This window comes from Chaetura pelagica, unplaced genomic scaffold (genome assembly GCF_000747805.2).
Source record: "Chaetura pelagica isolate M959 unplaced genomic scaffold, ChaPel_1.0 scaffold294, whole genome shotgun sequence".
Taxonomy (NCBI): domain Eukaryota; kingdom Metazoa; phylum Chordata; class Aves; order Apodiformes; family Apodidae; genus Chaetura; species Chaetura pelagica.
Window position 1 is genome coordinate 925,248 of NW_009953068.1, and position 27,953 is coordinate 953,200.

General features: G+C 48.5%; 2 protein-coding genes across 2 annotated transcripts in view; both read left to right on the plus strand.

Annotated features, from left to right (window-relative positions):
- KIAA1671 (KIAA1671 ortholog) overlaps nt 1-19,297 on the plus strand; it is a 35,942-nt gene extending 16,645 nt beyond the window's left edge. Inside the window, exons 2-8 of the mRNA XM_009996824.1 lie at nt 11,135-11,250; nt 14,622-14,877; nt 15,961-16,135; nt 17,777-17,904; nt 18,238-18,377; nt 18,529-18,611; nt 19,081-19,297. Of these exons, the coding sequence (XP_009995126.1) occupies nt 11,135-11,250; nt 14,622-14,877; nt 15,961-16,135; nt 17,777-17,904; nt 18,238-18,377; nt 18,529-18,607 (894 nt within the window). The 3' untranslated portion in view covers nt 18,608-18,611; nt 19,081-19,297. The remainder of the gene's footprint in view (nt 1-11,134; nt 11,251-14,621; nt 14,878-15,960; nt 16,136-17,776; nt 17,905-18,237; nt 18,378-18,528; nt 18,612-19,080) is intronic.
- A 5,989-nt stretch (nt 19,298-25,286) lies between these two features.
- LOC104388048 (beta-crystallin B3-like) overlaps nt 25,287-27,953 on the plus strand; it is a 6,422-nt gene continuing 3,755 nt past the window's right edge. Inside the window, exons 1-4 of the mRNA XM_009996857.1 lie at nt 25,287-25,420; nt 26,185-26,266; nt 27,589-27,707; nt 27,827-27,953. The exon at nt 27,827-27,953 is cut by the window's right edge and continues 4 nt beyond it. Coding sequence (XP_009995159.1) covers nt 26,192-26,266; nt 27,589-27,707; nt 27,827-27,953 — 321 coding nt within the window. The 5' untranslated portion in view covers nt 25,287-25,420; nt 26,185-26,191. The remainder of the gene's footprint in view (nt 25,421-26,184; nt 26,267-27,588; nt 27,708-27,826) is intronic.

Below are 27,953 nucleotides of genomic sequence, written 5' to 3' on the forward strand. Positions count from 1 at the left end.
GGAAAGAGCAGGTCTGTTTGTGTGGATCTCCTGTAGCTACTTGGGTATCTTCTAGAGAATTTAGATCGTTGTATTTAAAGTATTAATCCACTTATTTGGGTATCTGCGACTTCCAAAGAAATGTTTAGGCTGAAAAATTGTCTTGTTTTCAGTTTAGTCTGTACTGAAGTTGCCATCCTGTGTCTGGAGCAGCTGTTGTGGCAAAGGGCTGGTGCTGTGGGTGCTTTCTGCTGGATTCCATGGTGGGAAAATCCAGGGCTATTCCACAGGCCTGGCATAGGTGCAGTTCCCAGTCTTTTTAGATGTGGGGAAACTGGCAGCTTGGCACCTTATTAATAACATAGTACAGTGAATTTTAGCTGGTAGCTGCTAGAAGCTGTGGAACTGGGGAAGGGCTCTTGGATATCACGATATTTTCTGGCCTGTAAGAGAGATTTTTATCCACTGCAGAGGAGCTTTAGGATTGGAATGAAAGGGATTTGATGTAATTGGTTATTTCCTTGCTGGAGGCCATAAAAGTAGGAATCAGGCTGCAAGAGAGAGGAAATAATTTCCTTTAGGAACAATTCTCTGTAACAGCTCCATGATGACGTGACCACTTTGTTATTCTGTTCATACCTTGTCACATTTTCCTGTTTGATGTCTGGCAGGGCTGACTTCCTGACCCAGCTCTGTCTCTGATGTTCAGTGTCTTTATTTTAAATAGCTTATCTGGTGTATTCAACAGCAGATGGTTTGGAAAAAGACTATTCTTTTTCAGTCTTTCCTTTTCCCTGTAGTACTACTAATTTCTTCATTGCAGAGGAGTACTGTGTGCTTTGCCCTGCCTTCCTTCATAGCCCAGACCCTAAGCACACTGGTTTTCTCATCAGTTGCTGTTTCCCAGTGAACTTTTCCTTCCTTTTCTGCCTTGGGATGGTCTGTCCATGGAGCAGGATCTTCAGGGCTGGCTGTCCTCTCTGTTTCCACTGAAACTGAATGCAATTGGTCTGAGATGATTTTGTGTAAATAGCTGCAATACAGTGTTCTCATATTTAATTTAAAGAAGAAAGGTGTGGCCATGGGCTGAGGAAGCTCCCTGGCTGCTCAGCCCAGAGGGGCTGGGCTCTGCTCTTGCAGGAGACCCTCCACACATGACTCAGGACCAATTTTAATGGCATCATTGTTCTGGCACTTCAGTTTCGCATCTGGGGTTCTGTACTTGAGCTTGCAGAACTTTTTCTTTACAGTGAAACTTTCCCAGCAGGATCCTCTCTGGTGCTGAGGAGCAGGTGAGGGACCAAGAGGAGCACTGTGCAAAGCTGGTGTGAGTTCTACGTGTGCTGTTCACCTGCAGATCCCCTGGGATTGCAGCTCTGCTCTTAACAGAGCACTGGGTGCTCTCTGTTTTGATTTGACCCAGGCTCTGTCTATAAATGTGTGTCCTTTATGGTGAACATCCTTCAACAAACACCTTGTAAAAACAATTCATCACAATTTGGCATTTTTATTCTGAGCTTGGCTGATACAGACCCTACCACAGACACTGCTGAACTGGTTTGCCCTAATATTCACCAAAAGCACAGTGAGTTGCTCCCAAAAGTACTTGCTTTGTGCTGTCAGTGAATGGGATTTTATCTTTAAATTTCCAGAGAGCTGTTCTGGTGGCATGAAGCAGGCTTGCAGAAAGCAGGCTTATAAAAACAAGCTGTTTGTCTTGTTTCAAGGGGGGGAGGAGGGAAGCTGTTGAGTTTAATTAATGAAGATACAAGGGCCAGTACTCAGTTCACGCTTTTTCATTCTTAATAACTTTTCTTTGGTTTAACAGGCCATGAACGTAGCTGGCAGCATAAATCTGGGCCATAAAACCATAGTGCTGGGTGTTTAGTAGACTGTCTTTGTTGTTCCCTTGGTATTTTGACACGAATAATCACTTAGACAACTTAGCTCTGTCATTTTATTTAGGTTGGCTGCAATGAGTTGATTTTTTACAAAGTTCTTAAAGCACTGGAAAAGTGCATAAATACATATCTAGGGCTGGTCAGTTCTTCCTGACTCACCTTGTTTGGTTGTTTGTTTTCAAGCACTAAGTGATGGCAGTTGGCTCCCAGAGGGGGGGAAGTTGTGTGAAGCAAACAGAAAGTGGCAAAAGTGTTTTACTGATATTTGGAACATTGTGATAGTTTCAGGAAATGCTGGAGACGTTTCAAAACACACACGTTCACTCAGTGTGTGTGTATTTTAACTGCTTTCTTCTAAAACATCTTCTGAGTTGTGTGAGGTGTTTGTTTAAACCAGTAGTGCACCCTTTCCAAAATTTGTTTGTCATTCACTTGTTGTCAAGAAATCCTGTCACTTTCTGTACATCTTCAAATCCAGACTTATCAGTAAAGATCCCTTTTCCCCAGGAATGTTTGTTTGAAGTTTAACTTGTGTCTTATGTGGAAACACGTTAACTGTGCAGAAGGGCTGTGAAATAAAGTATTTCAAGTAGGAGGTGTTGATTTCAAGCATGTAGCTTTTCAAAAAAAGCAAATATATTCACTTCCTAGCATAACAGTGTGAAATTGTCTTGTTCTGGCTTGTGTCTCTTGCAGTGTTGAAGATGAGGGATCCTGCTCAGCTCCCAGTGCCAAGTTTTGTTAAGGCTGATGAGAGCTGCACATGCCCTGTGGGAGAGCAGGTTCCTCCATCCCTGAGGTGGGACAACGTTGTTCTGCTCAGAGTTGTCCTGATGGGCACCAGGCTGGTGGCCGCTGGCTCTGATTCTGAGGGGTTGGTTTCCTGGGGTTTCATTTCTTTTTAGCTTGACTGCCTAAGGCTGAAAAGGAAGTTTAATATCGTGCTATAGGAGGGATTTTGAAGATTCCAACTATCTCCTCTGCTCTGGTTTGGTTTTCTCCTTTCCCACTTCTCAGAGGAAGTTCTGTCATGGCTCACTCAGCCCTAGCAAGGGATATATTTAGAATTTGGTTCTTGTCTGCTTTTTGCACATCAAGTCAACCTCTGCTCTATCTTCAGCCTTGCACTGAAACCGCACGGTACGTGCGTGGTGGGTGTTTGCAGCAAGTCAGAGCAGCTCTATTTTCAGGGCATAAAAAAATTGCAAACTCCAAAATGTCTTGGAAATCCTGACTGGAAAGTTAACTTCCCTGGGGGTCTGAGCAAAAGCACTGAGTAGATCTCATTGCATGCTGGTGCCCACATTCCTGGCAAAATGAACTTCGTCTGGATTAATTTGGCCACGTTGTCTGTTGTGGGCAGTGCCAGCTTCAGGTAGACTTTGGGTCTCTCTTTGCTGCCTTTCAAATCATGAGTCTCTCAGCTGGCCCTGGCTCCCTGGAGGCACAGCAGCACTGGTGTTACGGGTGAAGGACCCATTGGCAGAGAAGAAGTGATTAGCTAAAGACCAGCAAGGAGGGGAAGTCATTTTGTATGTCAGAAGGTATGAAAAATGCTGGGTTTTGGGCTGTGATAGTATTCAGCCTCTTCAGGCTTCAGGTGTGGCCTGGAAAGGTGTTGCTGGGAATGTGCTGTTGAACTGGAGTAAAACCCTGAACTTGGTGGTGATTTCTTCAGGCTCCTTTTCTGCTGTTTGCAGCCAGTGTTTTGTGCTGCTGTGATGTGGAGCATCCCCGTCAGCTCTGCACTGACCTGCTCCTCAAACCGCTCATGGGGCTCAGGTCTGTTGTGCAGTTTGGGTGTTTTCATGAAGGTGACATTAGTTCTACCATGACATAAGCCATGTACACATTTCAAAGGGATTCACCTTAAGTATTGGTTTGCTTTTGTTTCGATTCAGTTATGATACAGTGTGAAGCAAAAAGCTTTCCTTCTAAAGTTAGGGCTGTTTTCCTCAGCAAGCACTAGTGATAAGGTCTGTCATGGGTGCAGTGTGAAGCTTTTTCAAGGAGAGCAGCTGAGCTAACAGTGCACGTGGGGTGTCACAGCTTGGGATGTTCTCTACCCTCTCCATCCACGTACTCCTGGTACCAGCTGGTCACAACTTACCCTTGGCATTTGCTCCCTGGGTCAGGGGCTGCAGGGACGTCTGCCCTTCCTGTTTATCCCTGCAGGTGCAGGTTTGCTCCTTGGCTTTTCTTGCCGTGCCTTTCCAGGGGGAAGGGCTTGGGATTCAGGCCTGTGTGTCAAGCCAGGAAGCCATGAAAAGGTGGAGAATTAAACCCATCACCCTCTGAAAACAGCCTGCGTTTCGTAAGGTGAAGGCTGTCAGGTTTTGCCACGGGGGATATAATTGGTTGTTGCCTGTCGTGTCCCTGTGGAAGAGGCAGGGAAAGCACTGGCTGAGGCAGCCCCGGGTTGCATAGCAACCGTGGGGATGGAGAGCCTGGTGGCATGGATGGGAACAGGCTGGTGCCCACTCCAGTGCACACAGAGAGCATGAAACACGTATGGCTGGCAGCACGTGTGAGCAGTGCAGCCCTCAGGCCGCACCAGCTGCGTGTGGGGCTGCGGCGTCTCCGTGCCCCTCGGGAACAGAAACACCCTGAGGTGACCTGATCAGTGAATTCAGTTACTTGTGTCTCTCCTGCCAGGCCTGGTCCCCAGTTTGCAGTGTGGAAGGGGGGCTGGGGCAGGGCTGCGGAGGGTGCCCGCCCTGGAGGTCTCTTAACTTTCCTCGGCGAGGGCAGAAAGAAAATGTGCAGTTCCTGGAACTGTTTATCTGTCCGTGCCATGGGGGGTGGGGTGGGAGGCAGAAGGTGCTGCCTGCTGGTGGGGACGTTGCACAGAGGCAGTTGCTCCTTTCAACAACTGTATTTAAAGACCACGTTGGCAGCTCTTCTTGCCTGATTTGTGGGGAACTCAGCGGAGCCTTGGTCCCCAGCCATGACTTGCTCCTTCTGGGCAGCGCTCGTTCGCCGGATCGTGAGTACGGGTGGGAATCCTGGGTGCTGGTCCCACAGGGTTGGACTTCCCTCCTGCCCTGGTGGCACTGAGATACTTCGGAAAAATAATAAGGGTTGTGAAATGTTGTGTGGTTTCCAAGGCCCTCTTTTTGTGGTGGGGTTGGTTGGTTTTGATGTGGTGTTAAGTTCTTGGTAATGCTGTTACTCATCCAAAATACGTAGTTTATCGGTTCCTTAGAATCATTGGAATAATTCAGGTTAGAAGGGACCTCTGGAGGTCATCTAGCCCAGCATCCTCTCCAAAGCAGAGTCAGCTGTGAAATAATAGCATACAGTTTTAATAGGTGTATTGCCATCTCCTGGCATATTCAGGGGAACAATTGGGATGGTTTCCAGGGTTTGTAAGGACTTGCAAACTCTCCTTAAGTGCAGTGTCACACTTAAGGGGCAGGGGAGTTCTGAATATGGGCAATTTGACCCAACTTCATGCTAGATTTAATTAAGAAGAAATGAGAGAGAAAAATAATAGAAGAAAGCTTTTCAAGAAATTAGCAAAAATTCTTCTCCTTGAGTTTCCCATTAACAGGGCAGATGGTCAAAGCTTCGTTCCATGGTGCAACCTCCTATTCGTATTCATTTCATGCCAGTAGATTTTAACTTTTAATTTTTGCACTTCAAGCTGTGGGGTGTCATTTTGGCTGTCTGGTGTCTCGGTCTCTTTTGCAAACAGAGTTATTTTTGAAACTGTCTGTGCAGATTCTGACTCATGAGATCTCCTTCCACGGCTGTTCCTCATATGCCAGGTCTTTATTTCACTACAGTGCAAAGGAGTTTTCAGCTGCGCGTGGGGCTGCGGCGTCTCCGTGCCCCTCGGGAACAGAAACACCCTGAGGTGACCTGATCAGTGAATTCAGTTACTTGTGTCTCTCCTGCCAGGCCTGGTCCCCAGTTTGCAGTGTGGAAGGGGGGCTGGGGCAGGGCTGCGGAGGGTGCCCGCCCTGGAGGTCTCTTAACTTTCCTCGGCGAGGGCAGAAAGAAAATGTGCAGTTCCTGGAACTGTTTATCTGTCCGTGCCATGGGGGGTGGGGTGGGAGGCAGAAGGTGCTGCCTGCTGGTGGGGACGTTGCACAGAGGCAGTTGCTCCTTTCAACAACTGTATTTAAAGACCACGTTGGCAGCTCTTCTTGCCTGATTTGTGGGGAACTCAGCGGAGCCTTGGTCCCCAGCCATGACTTGCTCCTTCTGGGCAGCGCTCGTTCGCCGGATCGTGAGTACGGGTGGGAATCCTGGGTGCTGGTCCCACAGGGTTGGACTTCCCTCCTGCCCTGGTGGCACTGAGATACTTCGGAAAAATAATAAGGGTTGTGAAATGTTGTGTGGTTTCCAAGGCCCTCTTTTTGTGGTGGGGTTGGTTGGTTTTGATGTGGTGTTAAGTTCTTGGTAATGCTGTTACTCATCCAAAATACGTAGTTTATCGGTTCCTTAGAATCATTGGAATAATTCAGGTTAGAAGGGACCTCTGGAGGTCATCTAGCCCAGCATCCTCTCCAAAGCAGAGTCAGCTGTGAAATAATAGCATACAGTTTTAATAGGTGTATTGCCATCTCCTGGCATATTCAGGGGAACAATTGGGATGGTTTCCAGGGTTTGTAAGGACTTGCAAACTCTCCTTAAGTGCAGTGTCACACTTAAGGGGCAGGGGAGTTCTGAATATGGGCAATTTGACCCAACTTCATGCTAGATTTAATTAAGAAGAAATGAGAGAGAAAAATAATAGAAGAAAGCTTTTCAAGAAATTAGCAAAAATTCTTCTCCTTGAGTTTCCCATTAACAGGGCAGATGGTCAAAGCTTCGTTCCATGGTGCAACCTCCTATTCGTATTCATTTCATGCCAGTAGATTTTAACTTTTAATTTTTGCACTTCAAGCTGTGGGGTGTCATTTTGGCTGTCTGGTGTCTCGGTCTCTTTTGCAAACAGAGTTATTTTTGAAACTGTCTGTGCAGATTCTGACTCATGAGATCTCCTTCCACGGCTGTTCCTCATATGCCAGGTCTTTATTTCACTACAGTGCAAAGGAGTTTTTCAGATAAATGTGTGTTCATTCCTGGTTGTGGTTTGTTCCTGTGCTGGTAGGACCAATATTCTGTGTGCATCATTTTCAGGAACTGGAAATTGCAGGAGTAATCATCCCTGGACTGTTGCCAAACCCATCTTAGTTCCAAGGGAGAACTGAAAGAAACATAATCATAATGTATCATTTTAGAAGAAGAACTAGAGGCAAATCCAACAAATCCAAAAGTATCCAACTTGGCTGTTTTATTTTAGATGAAAATTAAGTTTTTCCTTCCTGGCCACTGTTGTAAGAATGATGAAGTTGAAGATCAAAGCATGAAGAATTACAGCATTGATTACTGGATTGAGAGTAGTATTTTGAGGAGATTAGTGAGATTTTTTAGTGATTATAAATAAGAACATTCTTAATTTGGGTTTATCTTATGTGCCAAGGGGAGACCAGACCCCTCCTTTTATTGCCTTTTATAATAAGATGTGTGTTTTCACTATGTTGTGAGTATTCTGTTTATTGAGGAAGTAGCTGTACCTGGCCCAGCTCCACCTGCTGGGCTCCTCCTCTTTCAAATTTGGTTACTTCCGAAGGATGGATAAAGCAAGAGATTGGATCACAGCTATTAGCACAAGTTTGCTGAGTTAAGAAGGAGTAGTTGTCCCTTACAGTTCTCTCTCCAGAGCAGTTCTATTCTTAAAAGCAACAAAAGGGGCAATGGATGGAAACTAGAGCACAGGAAGTTCCACCTCAACATGAGGAAGAACTTTTTTACCGTGAGGGTGACAGAGCCCTGGGACAGGCTGCCCAGAGAGGCTGTGGAGTCTCCTTCTCTGGAGGCTTCCAAGACCTGTCTGGGTGCCTTTCTGAGTGACCTGTCCTAGATTCTGTGGTGGTCCTGTCTGGCAGGGGGGTTGGACTTGATGTTCAGAGATCCCTTCCAACCCCTACGTTTTGTGGTTCTGGGGGAGGTAAAAATCAGACGTGTCAGTTCTTCACCTCCCAGGATCTCTTGTCCTGTGGAGCTTATGCATTAAAAATAGAGAAAATATTTTCATTCCTCTGAAGAACTGAGCTTTAAATTAGGGTTTAGCCCAAGGAACAAAGTGTGGAGCAGAACCTGGTCGTGTTTGGGAGTTGTTAGAAGGTATTTCCTCCTTTTCCCTCCCAGTGCTGGGTACAGACTGGCTGGAGGTGCCATGAGACACCAGGAAGGGCTTGGATCTGTCTCCCTTGCTTTGCTGTGAGTTACCATGGCACAGGACACTGGGGATGGGACAGAATGGACTTATGACAGAACTGTCACTCTAGTACCCTCATTGGGCTGCTGTTCCTTTCCCAATCTGCCACGTCTTGCAGCTTTCCATTTGCAGTCCTGCTTTGTTCCCCGTTCATGCTCTTTGTTCCAAGTGCAATGGCAAGGCCAAAACATGCCAACGTGTCTGCATGAGCTCAGCTGAGTTCCTTCTGCTCAAAAACATCTCGACCATGAACCTCAACGGTTCATGTGCACAGTTCTCAGGGGCCTGGTGGCATTTTCACTGGTATTTAAACAACCAGAAGTGCAATGGCAACTATGGAGTGCTTCCCAGAGGGCATGGAGCCTGAGGGGGGATGGAAGTGGAGGAAATTAACATTTTATTTTAACTAGTCTTTCCTTTTTAAAGAAAAAAAAAAACACACAAAAAAAAAAGGAAAGAAAAAAAGAAAAAGAAAGAGAAAAAGAAGCTTATCATTCCTAAGAGTAAACAGGTTGAAAATGAAGGGAATGGATTTTTCCCAGGCACCTCCAACGTCCCAGTGCCCAGTGCTGCCATATCACCAGATTGCCTAGAGTATTTCTGGGGTGATGCTAATAGACAAGAGATCTTCAAAAGAAAAGCTAAAACTCATTCTTCTGCTTGTTCCTAATCACTTACTGGAAAGAATAATTGTTATGGTTTGTTGTCACTTCCTTCTTCAACACTATTTGTAGACTTGAAAGAATGTCTGTGTTTTCTAACTAATCGTTTTGCCTCTTAAAAAGTGTGGGTTGAGAGGTCACCAGGGAAGGACACACACACCAGCTGCTTCTGAAATAAGTAGCTTCCTCCTGGAGCAAAATGGAAGAACATTGTTCCATATAACAAAGCCATGGTGTAGAAACTGGCGTGTCTCCTTCCTCACCCTTATTCTGTTTGGTTTACTGAATTTAGGTTCACCATGTCTACAGAAGGACTAATGTTTCTTTTTCAGGCTTGATTTGGGTTTAGCATAGAGAATGGCTGAGTGTTAATGGTGTCATTCTGGTTACAAGAACACATCTCAGGGGTCAAGATATATAAATAATATCAAGTGAACTGTTGCCTGAAACTGAGGAGTATGTGCTGATAGTTTGTCTGCAGTGTAAAATTGAGAATTCCTGACCTCTCAGATGAGCAATTAAATTGCATCTGAATGTCCCTCCTGTTGCTGCTGTGATGCTGTTATCTGGGCTGTGCATGTCCTGTCCTTGAAACCATCCTTCTCTTGATAACTCCATGCCTTTTATAAACAATGTCTCCTAAATGCAGTGCAGAAAGTTGCTGTTCTGCTGCTCCCATTCCTCTTTCTGAGCTTTTTGGACTATAGTGTCTGATTAGGAACAATCTGAGCAGTTGCAAGGAATGCAGTGTGTTCTGTGCACAGAGACCATGTGTTTCAGCCATAGCAAGGGGAAGAAGCTGGCTCCCAGCAAAAAGGGGTCCAGACCTGTGCCCATTGGGTCACTTGCTTGTGCAGCAAATGTTCCTGGGGTGTCAGGCTGTGGAGGGGAGTTTGCTGCCACTGACACTGCCAGATGCTGCAGATACAGCTTATACTAGAGAGAGAACTTTTTCTGTGCAAAAAGAGGCAAAAGCTGATGAACACCTATGAGTTACAGACTGGGTAGCTGGTCATGCAGGATTGGGATTGAAATAAATTCATGACAGGCATCAAGTTGACACCCCCCCCCCTGAACGGGCATGGACAGTAGGGAGGGAAGTGAGAGGGAATGATTTGTGTTTGTTAGAACCTTTCCTAGAAGGGAATCGACTTGCCAGAGGTGGTGTGGCCACCAAGTGCCAGCAGAAGGCTGAGCCCAGGAGCTTGGTTAGCCACCAGAGCAGAGCATGAAATCATTCAGTGAATATGGTTGTTACTTTGTGAGTGCTGCCTGATGTGAGGTAGATGTGGTGGTGGTTCCCCCAGCAGGTTCTGCTGAGGGGTCAGAGGAGGCATTGGTGGTGTTCCTCGTTTTTTAAAGAAAAGCAAGAGCTCAAGACAGGTGGAAGAATGTGTCACCTGCTGTCGGATGAGATCTTCATAAGCAAAGCTGGCATGGCACTGGAAACCATTCCTGTGTTTGTTCAGGATGATAGATGCAAAAGGAGCCAACATTTAATTGTCTCTGCACAGTAAATTATTTCAGGAACTGTCCTACTCCTGTGTGTAACTCGGCTGCAGAACACAAGTGCTGTATCCTAGAGCTATGAACACGGGGCTGCTGCAGATCTCGGGTGCCAGCAGCTGACCCACTTCTCTCCCCTGGAAGGGAGGGGTCCCTAGATGCAGTTTTGCTCCTATGAAAGCAGCAGATCTGTGAAATAAAAATAGTTACTTAGGAACTGGAAGTTTGGAGCAGAACATAGAAAAACCACCATAGTTTGTCCTTCTACGTTGTACTTTGTGTTTGAACTTTGCACTAGAATACGTCAACTTGTCAAAGGCTTTCTGGTATCTGGCACTGTGCTTAGTTATCTATTTATCTGTGCATTTTATTTTTAATGTTTTCCAGATAAAGAGCTGGGGGGGGGGAGGAAAAGTCCTTTTATTAAACCCTGGAAAAGAGCAGCAGAGTCGATATTTGCCTGGTCTGCTGTGTGTTGGGGAGGTTAAATGTAGCCCCCAGCAGAGTTAATTGTGGTTGCATAGGTGCTTCTACAAATTTTGTTCAGCCTGAGCCAAGGATTACCTGAAAGCAGTGTAGAGCTCCTAAAACTGGGGAGGCAGTTCGTCTAGAAGTGCTCATTTGCCCAGGGAAGCAGTGCTCATTTTGCTGGGCATCGTGGCTCTGGCTCCATCTCCGGTTCCATGTTTAAGTTTATTCCCAGTTCACGCCAACCAGGTTTCCTTGGTAGAACCAGAAACCCCATTGCAACAGGGTCAGGGAATCCTCTAGGCAAGCTGAAGGAGTTCTGAGGTGCTGGGGTTGCTCTCTTGCAGGACCAGCTGAAGCAGTGCTTCTCCAGGCAGCCCCCGGACGCCAAGGACACGGACACGCTGGTGCGGGAGCCCGACAGCCGGTACGGCACGTGGAGCCAGCGGCACCGCGGGGACAGGTACGGACCGGGGCCCTCCCGGGACCAGCCTGCCCTTACTGAGCAGGGAGGGCAAATGGGGGGGCTGGGTGTGCACGTGGATGGGTTTTTGAAGCTGCAGGCTCAGTCTGGGACTTGGCAGCCCCTTCCATCCAGAAATAGTTGTTTAATACCTGCAAGTTGCAACGAGGTTCGAAATTTAAGCTCCAGCCTCTGGTGGGAATGCAGGGTCCCCTGCTCTCTGAGCAACCAGCTTGGGCTGGAATAGATTTAGCAAGGCTGCTTGGCAGTGAAATGTAAGGTAGATGTTATGTTTTGGTGTTAAAGGGTTAGAAAGAAGATAGGGGAGAACAGTTTTTTCTCAATAAATACACAATTGCTTTGACTAGGTGAATGTAGGTAGTAAAAAATGCTTTGTATTTATGTGTTTGTGATTGGAATTAGAAATGTAGGAAGTCACATTTAGAAGGTGGTTACCTCTTGTGTGCTGTCTGCCTTGGGTGGGGAGAGCTGGGTGCTGGGGAGAGCTGGGTGCTGGGGAGAGCTGGGTGCTGGGGAGAGCTGGCTCGAGGGACCCACTGCCTCCTTCTTGGGTAGGTGAGGGAGTGTCTGGTCATGGTCAGGGCACACGGACAGGCTGGGGACACGTGGGGTCTCCCACATGAAGGGCTGTGCTGCCAGCTGGGCTGAGTGACACCCTCCATTGGGAATGGGTGCTCCCATCACTGGGCACCTGCTCCAGGAGCAGGATGGTGTGTGGGGAACCCCCAGCCTGCCCAGGTACACCTCAGGTTGCTCTGTCCCCAGCTCATGGACTCAAGCATTTTAGCGTGAGGAGGAGGAGGATGAAGTGGGATGTCAGTTGAGTGAAAGAGATTGAATTGATGTTTTTCTATTATTAAAATGGTTTATTGACATAAACCTGGAGTGTTGAAGTGTAAACTGTAGCTTGATCTACACTGAGCCCATATCTTGTTTGTTCAGTGAAGAATGAAAATAGCATTTTATCTGTTTTTATTTTAATGCTATACTTGTTGAGATCTTGCAGCAGACATTCATGCCAGCAGTGCTTGCTGTGTTCTGCACTTGAGAACTCTGCATTATAAATATTTCATTGCTTATGAAACCTGAAGTTCAGTGAACAGAGTGACATGCCAACAGTGACACCCAAATCTTCTGTAAAATTAACTTTGATTTCAGTATGTGACAAATGTTTTCTGAAATCAGTTTGTAAGCAAAGGTTCTTAGCTCCAAACCAGCACTTGAGTGTTACCTCAGACCTGGAGGATTCTTCCCAATTGGAAAAGCTCCACCTAAAAATTCTAGTTTATTGAACAATCCTCATGTCCTGGAATTTAGTTTCAACTCTAAGAAATACTTAGATTTTTTTCTTCCGTTAACAGTGCAATGATGACAATTAGTAACTTCTCAGCCTTGTGCCACCCCCCTGCTCTGCTCTAGTTTGACACATCAAGTTCTGTTGATGAAATAAAGATGCTGGCAGTGGGAAGAAGGAACAGCAAGTGCCTGGAAGTGTTCAAGGACAGGCTGGATGGGGCTTGGAGCAACCTGTTCTAGCAGGAGGTGTCCCTGCCTGTGGCAGGGGGCTGGAGCTGGGTGATCTTTAAGGTCCTTCCCACCCAAACCAGTCTGGGATTCTATGACTTACGGTTCAGTGCAGGGGAATTACTGGTGCATTAATTTGAGCACTTGGAGAGGAATGACATTAACGTACTTTTAAATATTGAATTAATAATGGAAATCTTCCTGGAATACACTGAAGCTGCATTTTGTTTGCAGTTGGTTTGTGATGGAGCAGAAGGCTTCCTGCCAGGACGAGTGCAGACGTTCTCCTCTTGCCAGGGATGGGCTGAGCGCGGCTCCGCGTTCGGCCACTGCCTCCTCTGCTCAGCCCCGGGGCAGGAACTTCCAGGAAGCTTTGAGAATTCCACTTTCCTGTTTTGCCTGGCTCGCTTCCCTTAGGCTTTACATCCTGCCAGCCTCACAGCCCGTGGGCTGTGTTCCCCACACACCCCATGTGGCCATGAGCTGTGTCCTGGGAGGGCAGCAGGGGACAGGCACCATGTCCTGTGTCCTGGGGGAACAGCACCAAGGGGGAACACCATGGCAGCAGGGGCAGAGCAGCTGCTGTGTTAGAGGATCATCCAGTTTTGGACATTTGTTCAATGTTTGAGTTGTGGAGCAATTATTTTAGCCCCTTTAGGAGTGTTTCATTGATGCATCTGTGAATGAACTCATTTTCCCTGGGAGAGGAAGGGAAATTTACAATAAAAATCCATGACCACATGGCAACAGGATAAACCTGGTCCTATTCCTAGATAAGCTGCTAAGGAGGTGGAGGAAGGATTCTTTTCAACTAGAACTTAGTCACTGCTGGGGTAAGATGAAGGGGCTGCCCTTGGCTGGTTGCAATGGACTTTTGCAAGTAACTTCATAGAATGGAAGGAGTTGTTTTAGTTTGGAGGTGTTAATTGGATTTCTCTTAGCTTATCTAACAGATTTTATTTTTCTAAAGCCTAATGCTGCAGATACCAAATATCATTTGATGCAAACATACTGGACAAAAACTTCCCCCCAGAGCTCATTAGCACCATTTCTTAATTATCCTGGGGCCCACTGCTGGAGGAGGGCAGAGGCATTCACTCTGCTCGTGTGCTGGAAACCCTCAGAGCAGCGTCTGCTGGGCTGGAAATTGTATCATGTGCTGCAGCCTGAGGGGAAGTTGTTAGTCAGCAGCAGAGTCCTGGGAGTTTTCCTCCCAGGATGACTATCATTGTGGCTTGCACCAAATGCTAAGGCCTAGTGTTTAGAAAAAGTGCATATCTCCATAAATACAGGTTCAGATCTGTTTGGTTTTAGAAGAGTGTTCCCAGAGGTTGCTCAAGAGAAGGTGCTTAGTAACAGAAGACTCTTGTTAAGAAGAAGAAAAAGAATCCTTAAATACTTCAGGTTTTGTTCCTTTAAACTAGAAACTCCTAAAATTAGAAGCAGGACAGGCCTATTTTTAGTGACAGGAGAGTTTTACTGGGTTTCCTACCATCTCCTGTTGTTTAAGGGAATACTCCAACCTACCTGACAGGGGGAGACACGTAACTCCAGCTCTCAGTCACTGCACCTCATCTGTGTCAGCCTGTGCAAAGGGGAGATTCCTAGGGCTGCACTGGGAGCATCACAGCCCTGGGGTGCAGGCCCTGCCACCCTTGGTGCTCTCCCCAGCACCCCAAAAGCCTCTGCAGGTAGGGCCCTGCCTGAGGGTGCCACCTGCTGCCCACCTCCCTGGGTTTGGCATCTGCTGAGTGTGTGGTCCAAACTACCCATGTCTGAGCTGCTGTCCCCTGAGGTCTCATTGCTGTCACTTCCTTCACCTGCAGCTTTGTGCCCGAATCCCCTTCCTCAGAGAACGATGTCATTTCAACAAGAAAGCAGCCCCCAAACAGCCACCCCTCCTCCCTGTCCTCGCAAACGGAACCTGCCTCCCTGGCTGATCACCATGACTTCTCCAAAGACCAAAGGAGCACAAGTTTGGACCGTTCCAGCACTGACATGGACTCTACTGATGGGACTGATTTACCTCCCCCAGGAGACTCATACCCCGATGAAAAGGCCACTGATTTCTCCTTCATTGATGTAAGTTCCTGCGATGGGGAAGAGAAGTTCTCCTGTGTTAGCTGTGGTGCTACCCCCATTAGCCAGTATCTTCTGGAGACTTTGCACTCAGTCTTCCTCTGCCTTTCCTTTGTCACATTCCATTTGCCCAGCTGACTTCCTGCCTGAAAGTTTACAATCAAAGTTACAAAGTTCTTCCAGGTCCTGCAGTGCTTATGTTTCAAGAGATTCCCAAAGCTCTTGGCCTCAGATAATGTCTGCCAGTGGCTAATGAAGTTACAGCTTCTCTTGCTGCTCCTCAGGGAGCTGCATCAGGACAGTGCTCTGTCAGCACTGAAGCAGTGAACTAACACAAACACCTAATGGCTCCTGGGCCATGAGGTTGTGGGTGTAAGGCTCTAAAGACATTTACTAATACTTCTCTTTCTGTAGTAGGTTACAATTGCATTTTAAAGGTTTTTTTTTCACACTTGAGAGTCCTTCAGCCAGGGTAAGAACAGTCACTTCTGGCCATGCACACTTAGATGGGTTTAGTGTTTTTTGGAAGCATTAACACAACTGAAGCTTTTCATGATAGCACGTGGGAAGCCTGCTTTGTATTTAGTAAGAGTTGGTGCCCCTTTTTTTTTCAATTATATAATATTTAAAGGCAGATATATTGGGAAGTTCAAGATTCCCAACTGAAAGGGTCAGGCAGCTGCTGGGAAGGTCTCAGATGCTTTCCCTCAACTGCAGAAGTGCCACAGCAGCCCTCAGCTGTTCCTAGCAGGCAAGGCCTGTGTTCTTAAATCAATTTAGGAAACAAAACCCTATTTGTTGCAGGGTTTTTTTTTTATTATTAATTTAGTGAAAATTATTCCTGCAGATTGGACATCCATGGCTGAGAGAGATCAGAGCCCCAGCATTGCACCCATTGCCCCCAGGGTCACCCGTCCCCACCAGCCAGTCCCTTTCATAGCGTTTTAAGTAACTACAAAAATAACCACCGGGCTAACACATGGAGCTTAATTAAACTGAATGGGCTGATGTGCTGAAGTAGGCTGGGAAATCATCATGGGAAAGGTGTCTTTTGTTTTCAAGTAAGGGCCTTGTTTCCCTCCCCAGCACACGGCTGTGCTGGACTCCAGCGCGCTGAAGACCCGAGTGCAGCTCAGCAAGAAGCGGCGCCGCCGGGCCCCGGTTTCCCACTCGCTGCGGAGAAGCAGAGGGCTGGAGTTTGAAAGCAGGTTTTCTTTGACTGAAGAGCCAGATAATGCCTGGATGTTTAAAGATTCCACAGGTATCCCTCCACTCTCTGAAAGAATGATCCGTGACCAGCTTGGTTGCCAGGGCAGGGATGCCTGTGTGGTGTAAATGTGCCTGAAGTTGCTCCGGAGCAGCTTCCTCCTGCCACCTGTGGGCATCCCCTGGAGCAAGTCTTCCCCTCTGTTCCTTGGAGGGTGAGGGAAGCTCCCTTTGCAGTGACAGAAGCTGCAGAAGAGCAGGGTGAAGGAGGGCTGCCATGCCTTTCCCTGCAGCTTCTGGCTGGTGCCTGCAGGCAATTCCGTTAGCAGCAGGGATGCCTGTGTGATGTAAACGTGCCTGAAGTTGCTCTGGAGCAACTTCCTCCTGCCACCTGTGGGCATCCTCTGGAGCCCCTGTACCCTCTGTTCCTTGGAGGGTGAGGGAAGCTCCGGCAGGGATGCCTGTGTGGTGTAAATGTGCCTGAAGTTGCTCCGGAGCAGCTTCCTCCTGCCACCTGTGGGCATCCCCTGGAGCAAGTCTTCCCCTCTGTTCCTTGGAGGGTGAGGGAAGCTCCCTTTGCAGTGACAGAAGCTGCAGAAGAGCAGGGTGAAGGAGGGCTGCCATGCCTTTCCCTGCAGCTTCTGGCTAGTGCCTGCAGGCAATTCCGTTAGCTGGGAAAATACTGAGTTAGAAACCACCACAGTTGGGTGGTTCTTTATGTCTCAGCCTGTTGGTTATTGATAAGAACCACTGTAATTGTTCATATGCTATAAGTGCTCATAAACATTCTTTCTTTCTGGCATCTGTAAGGACTACAGGCCTAGCTAAGGATTAATCAGCTTCTTCTAATCCATCTGTTAAAAATGTCCCCTGCCTGGCCTGTTCCTTGGGATGCAGTAAGGGAATGTATCCAGCATGGAAGAGCCTTGCTGCTCAGGGGAATGGGTGGCTCAATGCACACACTCCTTACAGGGCCATGAGCCCTTTGATGCTGTAGTGATACTGCTGCAGATCTCCTTTAGCTGTTCCCGGGGTGGAGGAGTTACTGGCACTGCAGCCTGTTCTTTGGAGGGGCTGGTGATTCTTTGTAACTGAGGGGACCTATTAAATACTCTGGTTTGTAACCTGCTTTTTCTGCTCTCCCTTAAAGCCTGTGAGAACAGGGAAGGACATGGGATCAAACCAATCTCTTGTGTAGCCTCCTAATTAATAGCAACACTGTTAACTGTCTGGTGGCTGCTTTGGTGCAGATCTGACAGATGTAAAATGTTTTCAGGACCTACCTTGGCAAGCAATGTTGTCCTGGAAGCTGGGGTGATGATCAGCTGAGCCCCTGGTGCTTGGGAAAGCAGCCCCAGCCCTGTCCCTTCCCTGCAGCCTGCAGGGATGGACCAGATAACTTCCAGACATCTCCCAATCTAAATTGATCTCATGTTCTGTGATCAGCTGAGCTGTTCAGAAGCAGCAACATCGGTGACACTGGGAGCACCTTCTGCTCCCTCTGGCAGCAGGAAGTCTTTCTGTTGCTGAGTGCTCAGTGTGTCTGTTGCTTTGATCTCTGTGCTGTGTTCATATTGTTGTTAGTACATTTTTAAATGGAAGGAGAGATCTAGAACAAGGTAGAAATGAAAAGCCTGCTGACTAATGGGTTTTGCCCTTGGGGTTTTTGTTGTGTTTTTTTTAAACAATTCATTAGAGGAGAAGAAAACTATGCAACAGGAGGATTCTGATGAGGAAGGAAAGACACAGCAAACTGTGAGGTCACCTGCTGCCCAAGCTCAGAGGCTACCTGTGTTCCCAGGAATGGACCACTCTGTTCTCAAGGTGACCATGGGCAGAACCCCCCAGATTCTCCCTGGGAATAGTGCTGGGATTCTGCTGAGATGGCCTTGTTGTTTGGGGGGTGGGGGGGGTGTGAGGTGTAGGAAAATCCTGTAGTTACTTTTCTCACTTTTAAAATCACTTACAAATATTAAGTGATTTGGAAAAATAAATTAGCTTTGCAATAATAAATATGCTTTCAAAACAGCCCAGGTTCTAAGGAATCCCTCCCCTGCTTTCAGCCTCCGTTGTTATAATGCTGAGTGGTTTGCTTTGCTTTTTAAAAAAAAGTCTGAATGCTGCCTTACAAATAAGCTCTTTACTTCTATTTTGAAGGCCCAACTGCGGAAAAGACAGGAGTCTGAGAGTGCTGGTGATGCAGGTTCTGCTCAGCTGTTCAAATCCCCAAAAGCTCAGCTGCAGCTGGGAGCTGCTGGTGGCAGAGTGCTGCCCTCCAGCGTGGAGAGGGAGGAGAGGTGAGAGACTCCACCAGCCTCAGGGAGATGGGAAGAGAATAATGTGATTAGAGTTGCCAAGGCTGGAGGGGAAACGATGTATTTATTTTTCTTGTTTCTGTAAGGATTTTTCATAATTAAAGAATAATGAGGTGGGTTTTTTTTATCTTAGGTCAGAAGAAAAGTCTCCTCAGTGGCTGAAGGAGCTGAAGTCAAAGAAGAGACAGAGCCATTATGAGAATCAGCTTTGAAAAGGTACCTCCCCACCCACAGAGGGGCTTTGCAAAATACAGGTGTGTGGTGACAAAACCTCACGTGGGAAGTGTCCCCCGAACTTGTCAGTGTGGTCATTCCTGAAGCACAAACACTAAAGCACCTCCTGTGAAAGGCCCAACCCAGGGTTTGCAGCAGTGAAATTTATCTTCACGGTTTCACTGCTTCTCTGCAGATAATGTTATTTATCAGCACCCAGTGTGTGCTGCCATCCCAGGGTGCTGCCTCAAGCAGGAGCACTGGGTAACCTTCTGTGACCCTTGGTACGTGTGGTTTCCACAGAGTCTGGGCAGCTCTGGAGCACTGAGCACATGAAGCAGGGCCAGACCAAGGTGCCACAACCGGAGTGAGGGGCGTTTGTGGGGACGTCCTTGTGACAGACAGAGTGGGGTCTGACTGCTTGCTCTGCCTTGTCACCATCACTTCAGTTCCTTCTGTTGTTTCTTTCCAGATAGTGTTTCTAACTAGAAGAAGAGAGAGAAGTTTAACAGAAGCCTTAACTCACCTGAACCTACAATTTACATGTCATGTTGCTGCTGTTTGCTTCCTGCCTCAACTGCTATGTGCATGGTGCCTTCCTGTTGTGTGGAGAAAGCTGCTTCCTATTCATAGTCAAATACAAAGCTGGATCTTCTCAGCTGTGGGAGGACAGTCACTTTAGACCTCCCCTGAAGAGGAACCACTGGTTTGTAGTGAGCACTTCAGAAAGCCTGGGAAGGTTGTGAGGTCTGACCTAGTGCTGAGCACCAGGGATGTCCCCTCGAGCTGAGCAGAGACTGCATTTCTGCAGGGGTGTTGAGCAGCTCTCCAGCAGGACTTGTGGTAGACAGGCCAGGTGTAGGGCTGGGCTTTGTGTTTGGTTATGAAAAGAACATTTAATCAAAGTTATCTTTTTTTTTTTTTTTTTCTTTTTTGGTGAAAAAATAGTGAGCTCCTTGTTTAGCATAAAGTTTGTGGAAGGTGCGAGTGGAAGAACAAATGATGTTTACTGCCATACTGAAAAAGGAAACTTGATTATTTTTTGTAAAATGTATTTTTGATTGGCTTATATTTACACGTGATCTGCTGACCTGGCAGAGGAGTATAATTTTTAGATGAACAAAATGTTAACTTTTGTCACTCTTGAAATGGTATATTCTGTGTTTCGTCAGCATGTGGGATAATTGCTTCATTGGAATGTCTTTCCTAAAAAGGATCAAGCAATAATGTCAACCAGTTCTCTTTAAAAAAAAATAAATTAATTGTAAATACTGTTTTTATATCAAAAAAGGAAGGGAAGAGGGAGGATGTTACACTCATATCAGGGTTCCAGTTAATTGTTGAATGTCACTTTAATAGCAGTTTGGATAGTCCCACCTCATATTTTTATTCGTTAATCTGTAAATACCAGGTTTAAGTTTTTATTTTTATGCTGATTTTGTGGTAAAACCTAAATGTGATCTTCAGTTCCTCAGATGATTTTACTTTTCTTCCTTTGGTAAGATGGCTGTTCCAGTAGGGGGGTAGTTCTCTCATGCATAACACGGGTGTTATGAACATCACTGATATCTCTCTTATGTTTATATCTTTGAATACAGATTCTGAAATCAACCAAGATGTCCATCTGAGACATACTTTTTTCTTTCCCAAATAAGTGCTCTTTTCAGGAAACCTTTAAATATGTAGCCCAACAAGGGAGGTTTTTGTCACCTCAGTATTCCTCTTGACTCAGAAAGCAGCACCCTGGGAGTCTGGAGCTGCCCTCCTCCAGGTGTGGGACAGTGCTGATGGCACAGTGTGCCAGGGCTGGGGCTGCTCCTCACGTCCTGCTTACCTGCTTCTCTAGATATTAAAGATAAAGCACCAGCACTTGAACTCATTTTCCTCTCCTTTTAACGATCAGTGTTTAGGAAGGCTGGATTTCCGTGGGGGGTGCTGCCCTGGTGCATCTGCTGGCAGCAGTGGCCTCCCTGCTCTGCTGTCTGTCAAGCTCATAGCTGCCAAAACCATGTGCCAATTCTTCTCCTGGAGGAGTCACAGATGAGGTGATTTTTAGTCCCAGCCTGCTGGCAGGAAGTCACAGCAGGGTGTCAGGAGGCAGGTCCCATATGCACATCTCTCTCTCCCAGCTTTAGTTCTGACAGCAGCTCCTGTACTCAGTGGAGATGAATGGAGTAACTTTCTCTTCTGTAAAAAGCCTTCACTTGGTGCTTGGCCCCATTTCACATCAGAGCTGTTGCTGCCATTAGTTTTGCAGCCCCTTCTGCTACCACTGAAGTCATGATCACCCCAGGTTTCTCCCAAGCCTTTCCTTCCCTGCGGCTTTCCCGCCCGGGCGCTGGGACACGTGCTGGTGCTGGGAGCTCAGCACCTCCTCAGAGCTCACTGGAAAACGTTGTACACATTTTCCTCTTCCCTTTTCATTCGATGAATTCTTTAAGATAAGCTTCATAGATGTGTCTTCTGGGCTGGGTTTTTGTGGCAGGTGTACCAGGGGCTGCAGGTCCCAGCCAGCCCTGAGCAGCCTCGGGGCTGCCAGAGGGGAAGGAGGATCCTTTCCAGGACCCAGATGGCTTTAAACAGTCTCTAGAAATCAGGTAAATTCCCCCTTCTTAGGACAATATTTACCCAAGCTTGATTTCTGAGTTCAGCAGGTGGACAGTGTTGTGTTACCAACAGCTGGAGGATGTTCTGGTTCTTGGTCTGATAAGCAGAGGCCAGAACTGCTGTAGCTGCAGTGTTTGCTGTCTGAGGAAACTGAGGGGATGAATACTGGGTTTCCACAAAGCCCATTGAATGTGTATGCATTTCCACATCTGCTTGGACAATGCACTGAGACTTACTGTATTTAGTAGTTTAACCTACTACTGAGAAATGTTTAATGCTTAAATATCTAATTAAAAAGCATCTTTAGAATGTTTTTGAATGGGAAAGTGTTTTTTCTGCTCTGTCATTCTTGAATACTGTACATAGATGAAATACCTATTTCCCTCTCTTCAGGTTATCACCATGTAATAAAAGATCTATAAATATGTTATCACTACTTAAATGACAGACCACACTGTAATACACTTTATACAATTCTATTTTAATTCCAAACAATGCTTGTTGATTTTTTTTATGCCTTTACAATTGTTGCCTTTTTTTTCCCCTGATGATACAAGATGGGAGTGAGCTCTTAGCTTCAGCACTTTCTTCAGGTGGGTGTTTTAATTCATTGCTGGGACCTGCCTTCGGGCAGGCTCCAACTCTAATGGTGCCTGAGTGATAACAAACGAGGTGGAGATCCCAGCCCTCCTGTGGAGCTCGGTGCCCTCATCCCTCTGTCACTGCTGCTCAGCGTTTTTTGCTTGCTTAAAAAGCTGTATCAGCAAAGTAATGGTTTGTAAAAGTGAAAGGACATGGTTTGTGGAATTTAGAAAGGCTTCTTTTCTGGTTGCACTTTTCTCTCGTTACTACCAGAAATCCTCCCTCTGTTATAGTTGGTCACCTGGGGGTTCACACAGCCCTTCTGGTTCCTTTCATTGCAGTCCCCAGTTGTGGATTTCTTCCTTTTTATTTTTCTGTTTGCAAATTCACCTTGTTCTGGTTTGTGCAGCTTTGACTTGAGCCCATTGCTTGCAGTACCTGCTCAGTCTTGCTGCTTTGGTTCTCCTTCCTGGAGAGAAAGAGGCACCGTTTCTCTTCCTCAGCCTTTGAAGTCTAAAAGCTTTATTTATAAAGTGGCTCTATAGGAATTCCTGCTCCCCTGCCTTTTTGCTTGCTCAGACATTTGCTTTGCCCTCTGAGTTGTTTGCAAACAGTTACAGGCAAAATGTTAAATGCACGAAGGGTCAGATTTATCCCTGCAAACTGTGAATCTTCCACTTCATCCAGAGCAGCAGCATCAATTGGTTTATAACCTTAGCACTTGTGCAAACACACTGGACTGTTTCCCCTGTCCAAGGTATTAAACTGAGGCTGTGGCTCGATGCCAAGGTGCTGCATGGAGAGCTGAGACACCAAATAGCTCCGTGGGAATCAGGGCAGTTTGAAGGCAAATATCTTCTCAATAGTCCAAATCCAGTGCTTTCAAGGTCTGTGCCCCACAAAAGACACTGTCTCTCTACCCTTTTCCCCTGACTATGAAAACATCTGGTGCTGATGCTGCAGGATTAGTGCCCTGAGTGTTCCTGCCTGTGGGAAGCAAGAGCATGTTTGGCAGTCCTTTAACTTGATCCCCTGGAGCAGAGGAGCTGCACATCCAGAGCTGCCTGTCCCAGCCCAAACACACTCCATGTGTGGGGCTGGCTGAGGTCGGAAGGAACCCAGGAGCAGAGCAGGATGAGGCTGTGTCTGCTTTGGGAAAAACTCAAGTCAGTGGAATGTGGTGTTTTAGGAGATGTCCGTGTGTCCCCCATGGGGTGGTGGGAAGGGTTTGCTGAGCCCTTACTGCAGATACTGACTTTGGGCAGTAAACCCACACTTCTCCTGGGAGACCTTGTTTTGCTGGGAGATGGGGTGGAAGTTTCAGGCATCCAGGTACTGGATGCTCCTGGAGAAGCTCCAGGAGCTGTGGAAAAGCCACTTCAGAAGCACCTGGAGCCATGTTTCCAGCAGTGTCAGTGCTGTTGCCAAGCCAGCCCCCCCAAAGTGCTCCAGTAAAGGCCCAGCACTGGTGCCAGCACTGCTGGAGGGAAGAGGATGGAGCCAGAGGAGCTGGAGGAGCCAGAGGAGGTGTGGGATGTGTCAGCCAGGTGCTGCCCTCAGGGTGAGTATGAGAGGGGGAGAGGGTGGGTGGTGGGCAGCCATTGGGGGGGTTTGGAACAGGCTCCTGAGCCCACCCAGCTGCCTGGGCCGCTCTCCCCCACAGCCATCCCTCTTGGCACAAGGTATTCTCATAAAAACACCATCAGAGATGGCTTTTGGCTCTGCTGGTGGGACTGGAGAAGGAGAGACAAGGTCTAGTGGCTGGTTAAACATGATGCTAACAAGCCTGTTTTGAAAGGAGCTGTTGTGCAGATGAAATGCTTGTGTTGCTCCACTTGGCCTTATGGAGTGTGCAAATAGGGGTCACAATAAGTGCAGGGTGCTGCAGGGTTTCCTAAGTCCTGGAGAGGCTGTGGCTGCTGGGCCGTGCCCTGCACAGCTCCAGGGCAGGTTCAGCTTTGCCAGATACTAACCAAAAAAATCTGTTTTCTAACATTGTACGGGAAACGTTTCTCGAAGGGATTTAAGAGGCTGACAGCAAAAGGAAATGAGTTCTGTTAGGAAGACAAATCAGAGTGATCTAGTGCCCCTTCTGTCATGTTTCTGCAGTTGCCTCGTGGATGTGCAGGCTCTGGGAGGTGGGGAAGGAGGATTCCCGGCCCTGCAGCCCTGAGAGAGCCCAGCGGGGCTGCTGGCAGGGGCTGGCCCGGTGAGAAACAGTCTGTGGTTTTTTAAGCTGTTGAAAACAGATGCTATTGTGGTTGGTAAAAGAAACAAATTATTCCATGGTCTCCTCTGAGCACAGAAGTGATTTTTATATTTTACAGCCAAGCAGTTTCATAGTCAAAAGATGAACATGTGAAAAAACCAAACACTGCAATAAAAATGGGCTGTACCAAACCACTGCCCGTGCTGGGGTCTCTGGAGGCACCAAATGTCACTTGACTGGTGACAACAAAGCTGTTGAGCTGCACAGTGCTCCAGTTGCCCTTGGTGTTCAGCTTTACCTTGCCCAGACCCCCCTCCCACCCTGCAGGTTTCCCCTGGGCTGGAGCTGAATCCTGTGGGGGGATCTGATGGGGAAGGCAGATTTTGGAGGGGAATTGTCCTGTCTGTCTGTCTGTCCTTCTGCAGCAACAGGGGAAAAGAGAGTCCATGGGAGACAGGGCCAGAGCAGCCTCTGCATAGATGGTCCCAGGCTTGGTGTGTCCCCCAGCTCCGTGCTGAGGCTGAGTGTCCCTGGGAACGTGGTGGAGATCAGTGATGGGATGAAGAGCCTGGCTGTGCATGGCTCCAGTGTGTGGTAGGACAGAGCCAACAGCAGCAGGGAGCTCCCCCAGGTGCCACCACAGGTGGAGTGGGTTTCCAACCGTCTGCAGGTGAGACTTCAAGTTTGTCCAGGCTGGCAGAGCAGAGGTGCTATTTGGGGATTTTGGTAGATGTTTCATGTGTAGTTCTTGGTTTCAAGACAAGATACAGTGAGAGCAGGTAGAAAAACCCGCATGGAGGTGTGTGTAGGTTGAACATAGCTCAGTGTTCCCTGTTCTCTCTCTTCACTGCCAGAGAAGTAAAATGCTCTTGGTTTGGCAGCTGGTCCAACAGGATGGTGCTTCCCCTGGGGTGGATCATGATTTGCCTGGAAAGGTGGATCCATGCATGTGGCATTTGGGTCCCAGAAGACCCTGCTGGACCCCCGGGAACCGACGCCACGTCCCATCTTCCATCCCAGCCCCAACGAGCTGTAAATATTTAGCAGAGGGGTTTTTGTGGGGTTTTTTTGCTTTGCGCTGTGCTTGGTTTCTGGGCTGAACCCGCCCATTAAACTGCTGATGGGAGAGTTTTCCAGAGGACCTGGCAAGAAGCAGCGTGAACGTGCTGATGTGAATTTCGACGTTAATCTTCTGTAAATCGAGCGGCACATTTTGAAGGGGCAGCCGGGAGAAAGCTGAATAACGTTTCCATAGCGCGCGCCGGGCCCGAGCTATTGAGATGAAATCTCATGGCTGGAATTCAGTGGACGCAGCTGCTGTATCAGCGTCCAGATAAATGTGCTGCTCTGTTCAGAAGTGACACATAAATAGCGGGGCCGCCCGCGCCGGCCGGCAGAGCGGAACCGCCCGGGAGAGGTAGCGGCGGCACGGCCGGGACTGGAAGGGGCTTTCAAAAAGAATTGGCCTGTCTGAGTCGAGGTCTCCCTCTAGGGAATGTTCTGCTCGTGCCTGGCGAGCAGGGTGCTGCAGGGCTTTGGCTGAGGACGCCGTCACACTCGGGTTCTTTTGCTCATCTCCTGTTAACCTCTCGACAACCCCGGCGTTAGCGGGGAGAGCAGGCAGGGGAGCCCGGGGGCTCCTACTCCTGTAGGAGCTCGGTGAGATGTTCCTGGAGAGCAAGGAGGGGGCTCTCACCGCTGCCCTGATGCCCCCCCGGCCTCAGGGGCCAGGGCGAGCCAGCAGATGTGTGTTAGCAGGGAAGGATGTCAGCAGCTGGAAGCTGAAACCTGGCAAACTCCTGCTGGAAACCAAGGACAGGCTTTTAGACTTGAGTTTAATGAGCAACTGGGCGGGCTGCCCAGGGGCAGAGAGGGATCCTGTGGCACTTGGAAGATGCTCGGTTTGGTGACGGGCTCCCTGGCCCCGCGGTGATGCCCGGGTGAGGATGCAGGGCCCACGTGCTGGTGGGAGAGAGGATGGAGAATGGAGCACTTCTTTCTAGCCTGGACATCCCTGGGGATTTACAGCTGCTGCGTTCGGGGGGAACTGGGTTCACTCTTGGTACCTGTTCCTGTGCCAGCTTCAGCTTGTCTGTTTTATTAGGCACTTTAGAATGGAAAGGCTGATTCCTCACGTAAAACTGATGCTGTTGTAACCTCCTGCAATTTGGGTTTTCCAGGCACAATGACTGAGCAGCAAAGTCCCCCTGAGCAGATGGCGACTGGGGAGGGTACTGGCGAGCGAGGTGGCAATTACAAGGTATACTGGGGGCAACTGGTGATGGATGGATGGACTTTGGGGAGTGCTGTAGGTCCCTGTGCACTGCCAGGCATGCACCAGGCTGGTACCAGGGCCAAAGTGCTGCAGGTTGTACTGGGCAGCCAGTGGCCTCCAGCTCCTGTAGTGCAGCAGAGCTTTAGTGACACTGCTGGAACAACTCCTCATCCACCAGACCCGACTGTGGGCTGGGGAGGGAGGCTTCATCCAGGGGATTTGCTGCTGCCTGGCAGGAGGAGACGCTGCTCGCTGTGGTTGTGGCTGCCCAGCACATTTGAGGCTGCCTCTCTGGTGAGCAGCTCCTGTCCAGGAGACAGGACATGTCCTGCCCTGGCAGGCACTGGCAGTGGGACTGGGCAGTGGGATTCCTTGTAGGGGTTTTTTTAGGTTGTAATTCTTATGCTCTTAGGTTGGTTAGAGGTAAGTCAGTCATGGGTGTTGCAAGGGCTGGGGCCTCTCCCACAGCTCAGGAAGCCAGGGAAAGCTGGAAGTGGGAGCGGATCCTGCAAGTGGAGTGAAGAGGTGATGGGAGCTTGGGCTGCTTATTGCTTTGGGGTGGAAAGAAGTTCCTGAGGACCATGGGTGTCACCTCTGTCCCTTGACACCCCCATCAGGTGGTGTCTAAAGGAGGCTCTGCCCTTGTCCCAGGCTCAGGGGTTTCAGCAGGGTCCCCTCTAGGGCCAGGGGAGTCTGGCCATATGAAAGAGCAGCCCAGCTTCTGGGCTGACCCCCGAGTCCTGGGGTCCTGCTCCCCACCACACTCCAGCTGTGGGCCCTGGCTTGGGTTTGTCCTGCAGTTCAGCCTTGAAGCTCTGCCAAGAAGTGTCGTGGTCTCTGCACCTGGCAGGGCTTAGAGGAAAACACTGCAAAACAAGATTGTTCCAAGCCAGGGGAACAAATGGATCTGGAGGGAGCAGTGAAAGGATGAGCTATGACCAGGCTGGGTGCAGGGGACTGCAGCCCACGGCCCTGTAGGTCTCCTAGCACAAACCCTCAGAGTTTTCAATGCTGTGTTTGAGCTGGTCAGTTTGTTTTCAGCCTCTCATGGATGAAACGTCTGCCCGTGTTTTACTGAGCAAACATCTTTGGCCAATTCCCGGCCGCAGAGCGAGGCTTGGGAGCCATCCTGTCCATCAGGGCACAGGCACCTGCTGGATCTGGCTCTGCCAGGGGAGAGGAGGGACGTTGGTGTGGGGCAGCAGAGAGGTCATGGCAGGATCACCTCACTCTGCTGCTGCTGGTTGGTTGAGGGGGGCCCTGCCCCAGCACAAGGTCTGCAGCCGACAGACTCTCTCCTGCCTTAGATCACGATCTATGAGCTGGAGAATTTCCAGGGGAAGAAGTGTGAGCTGACAGAGGAGCTACCCAACATCACTGAGAAAGAGCTGGAGAAGGTGGGCTCCATCCAGGTGGAGTCTGGCCCGTAAGTCTGGGGTGTGGAGGACAGACAGGCCCTGGGGGGCTGGGACAGGGAGAGCATCCCCCACCTCCATCACCTGGTGCTGGGGTGGCCGTGACAGCCCTGAGCCCCGGGTCTTGCAGGTGGCTGGGCTTTGAGCGCCAGGCCTTCGCTGGGGAGCAGTTTGTGCTGGAGAAGGGGGACTACCCACGCTGGGACTCCTGGTCCAACAGCCACAACAGTGACAGCCTGATGGCCATCCGTCCCCTC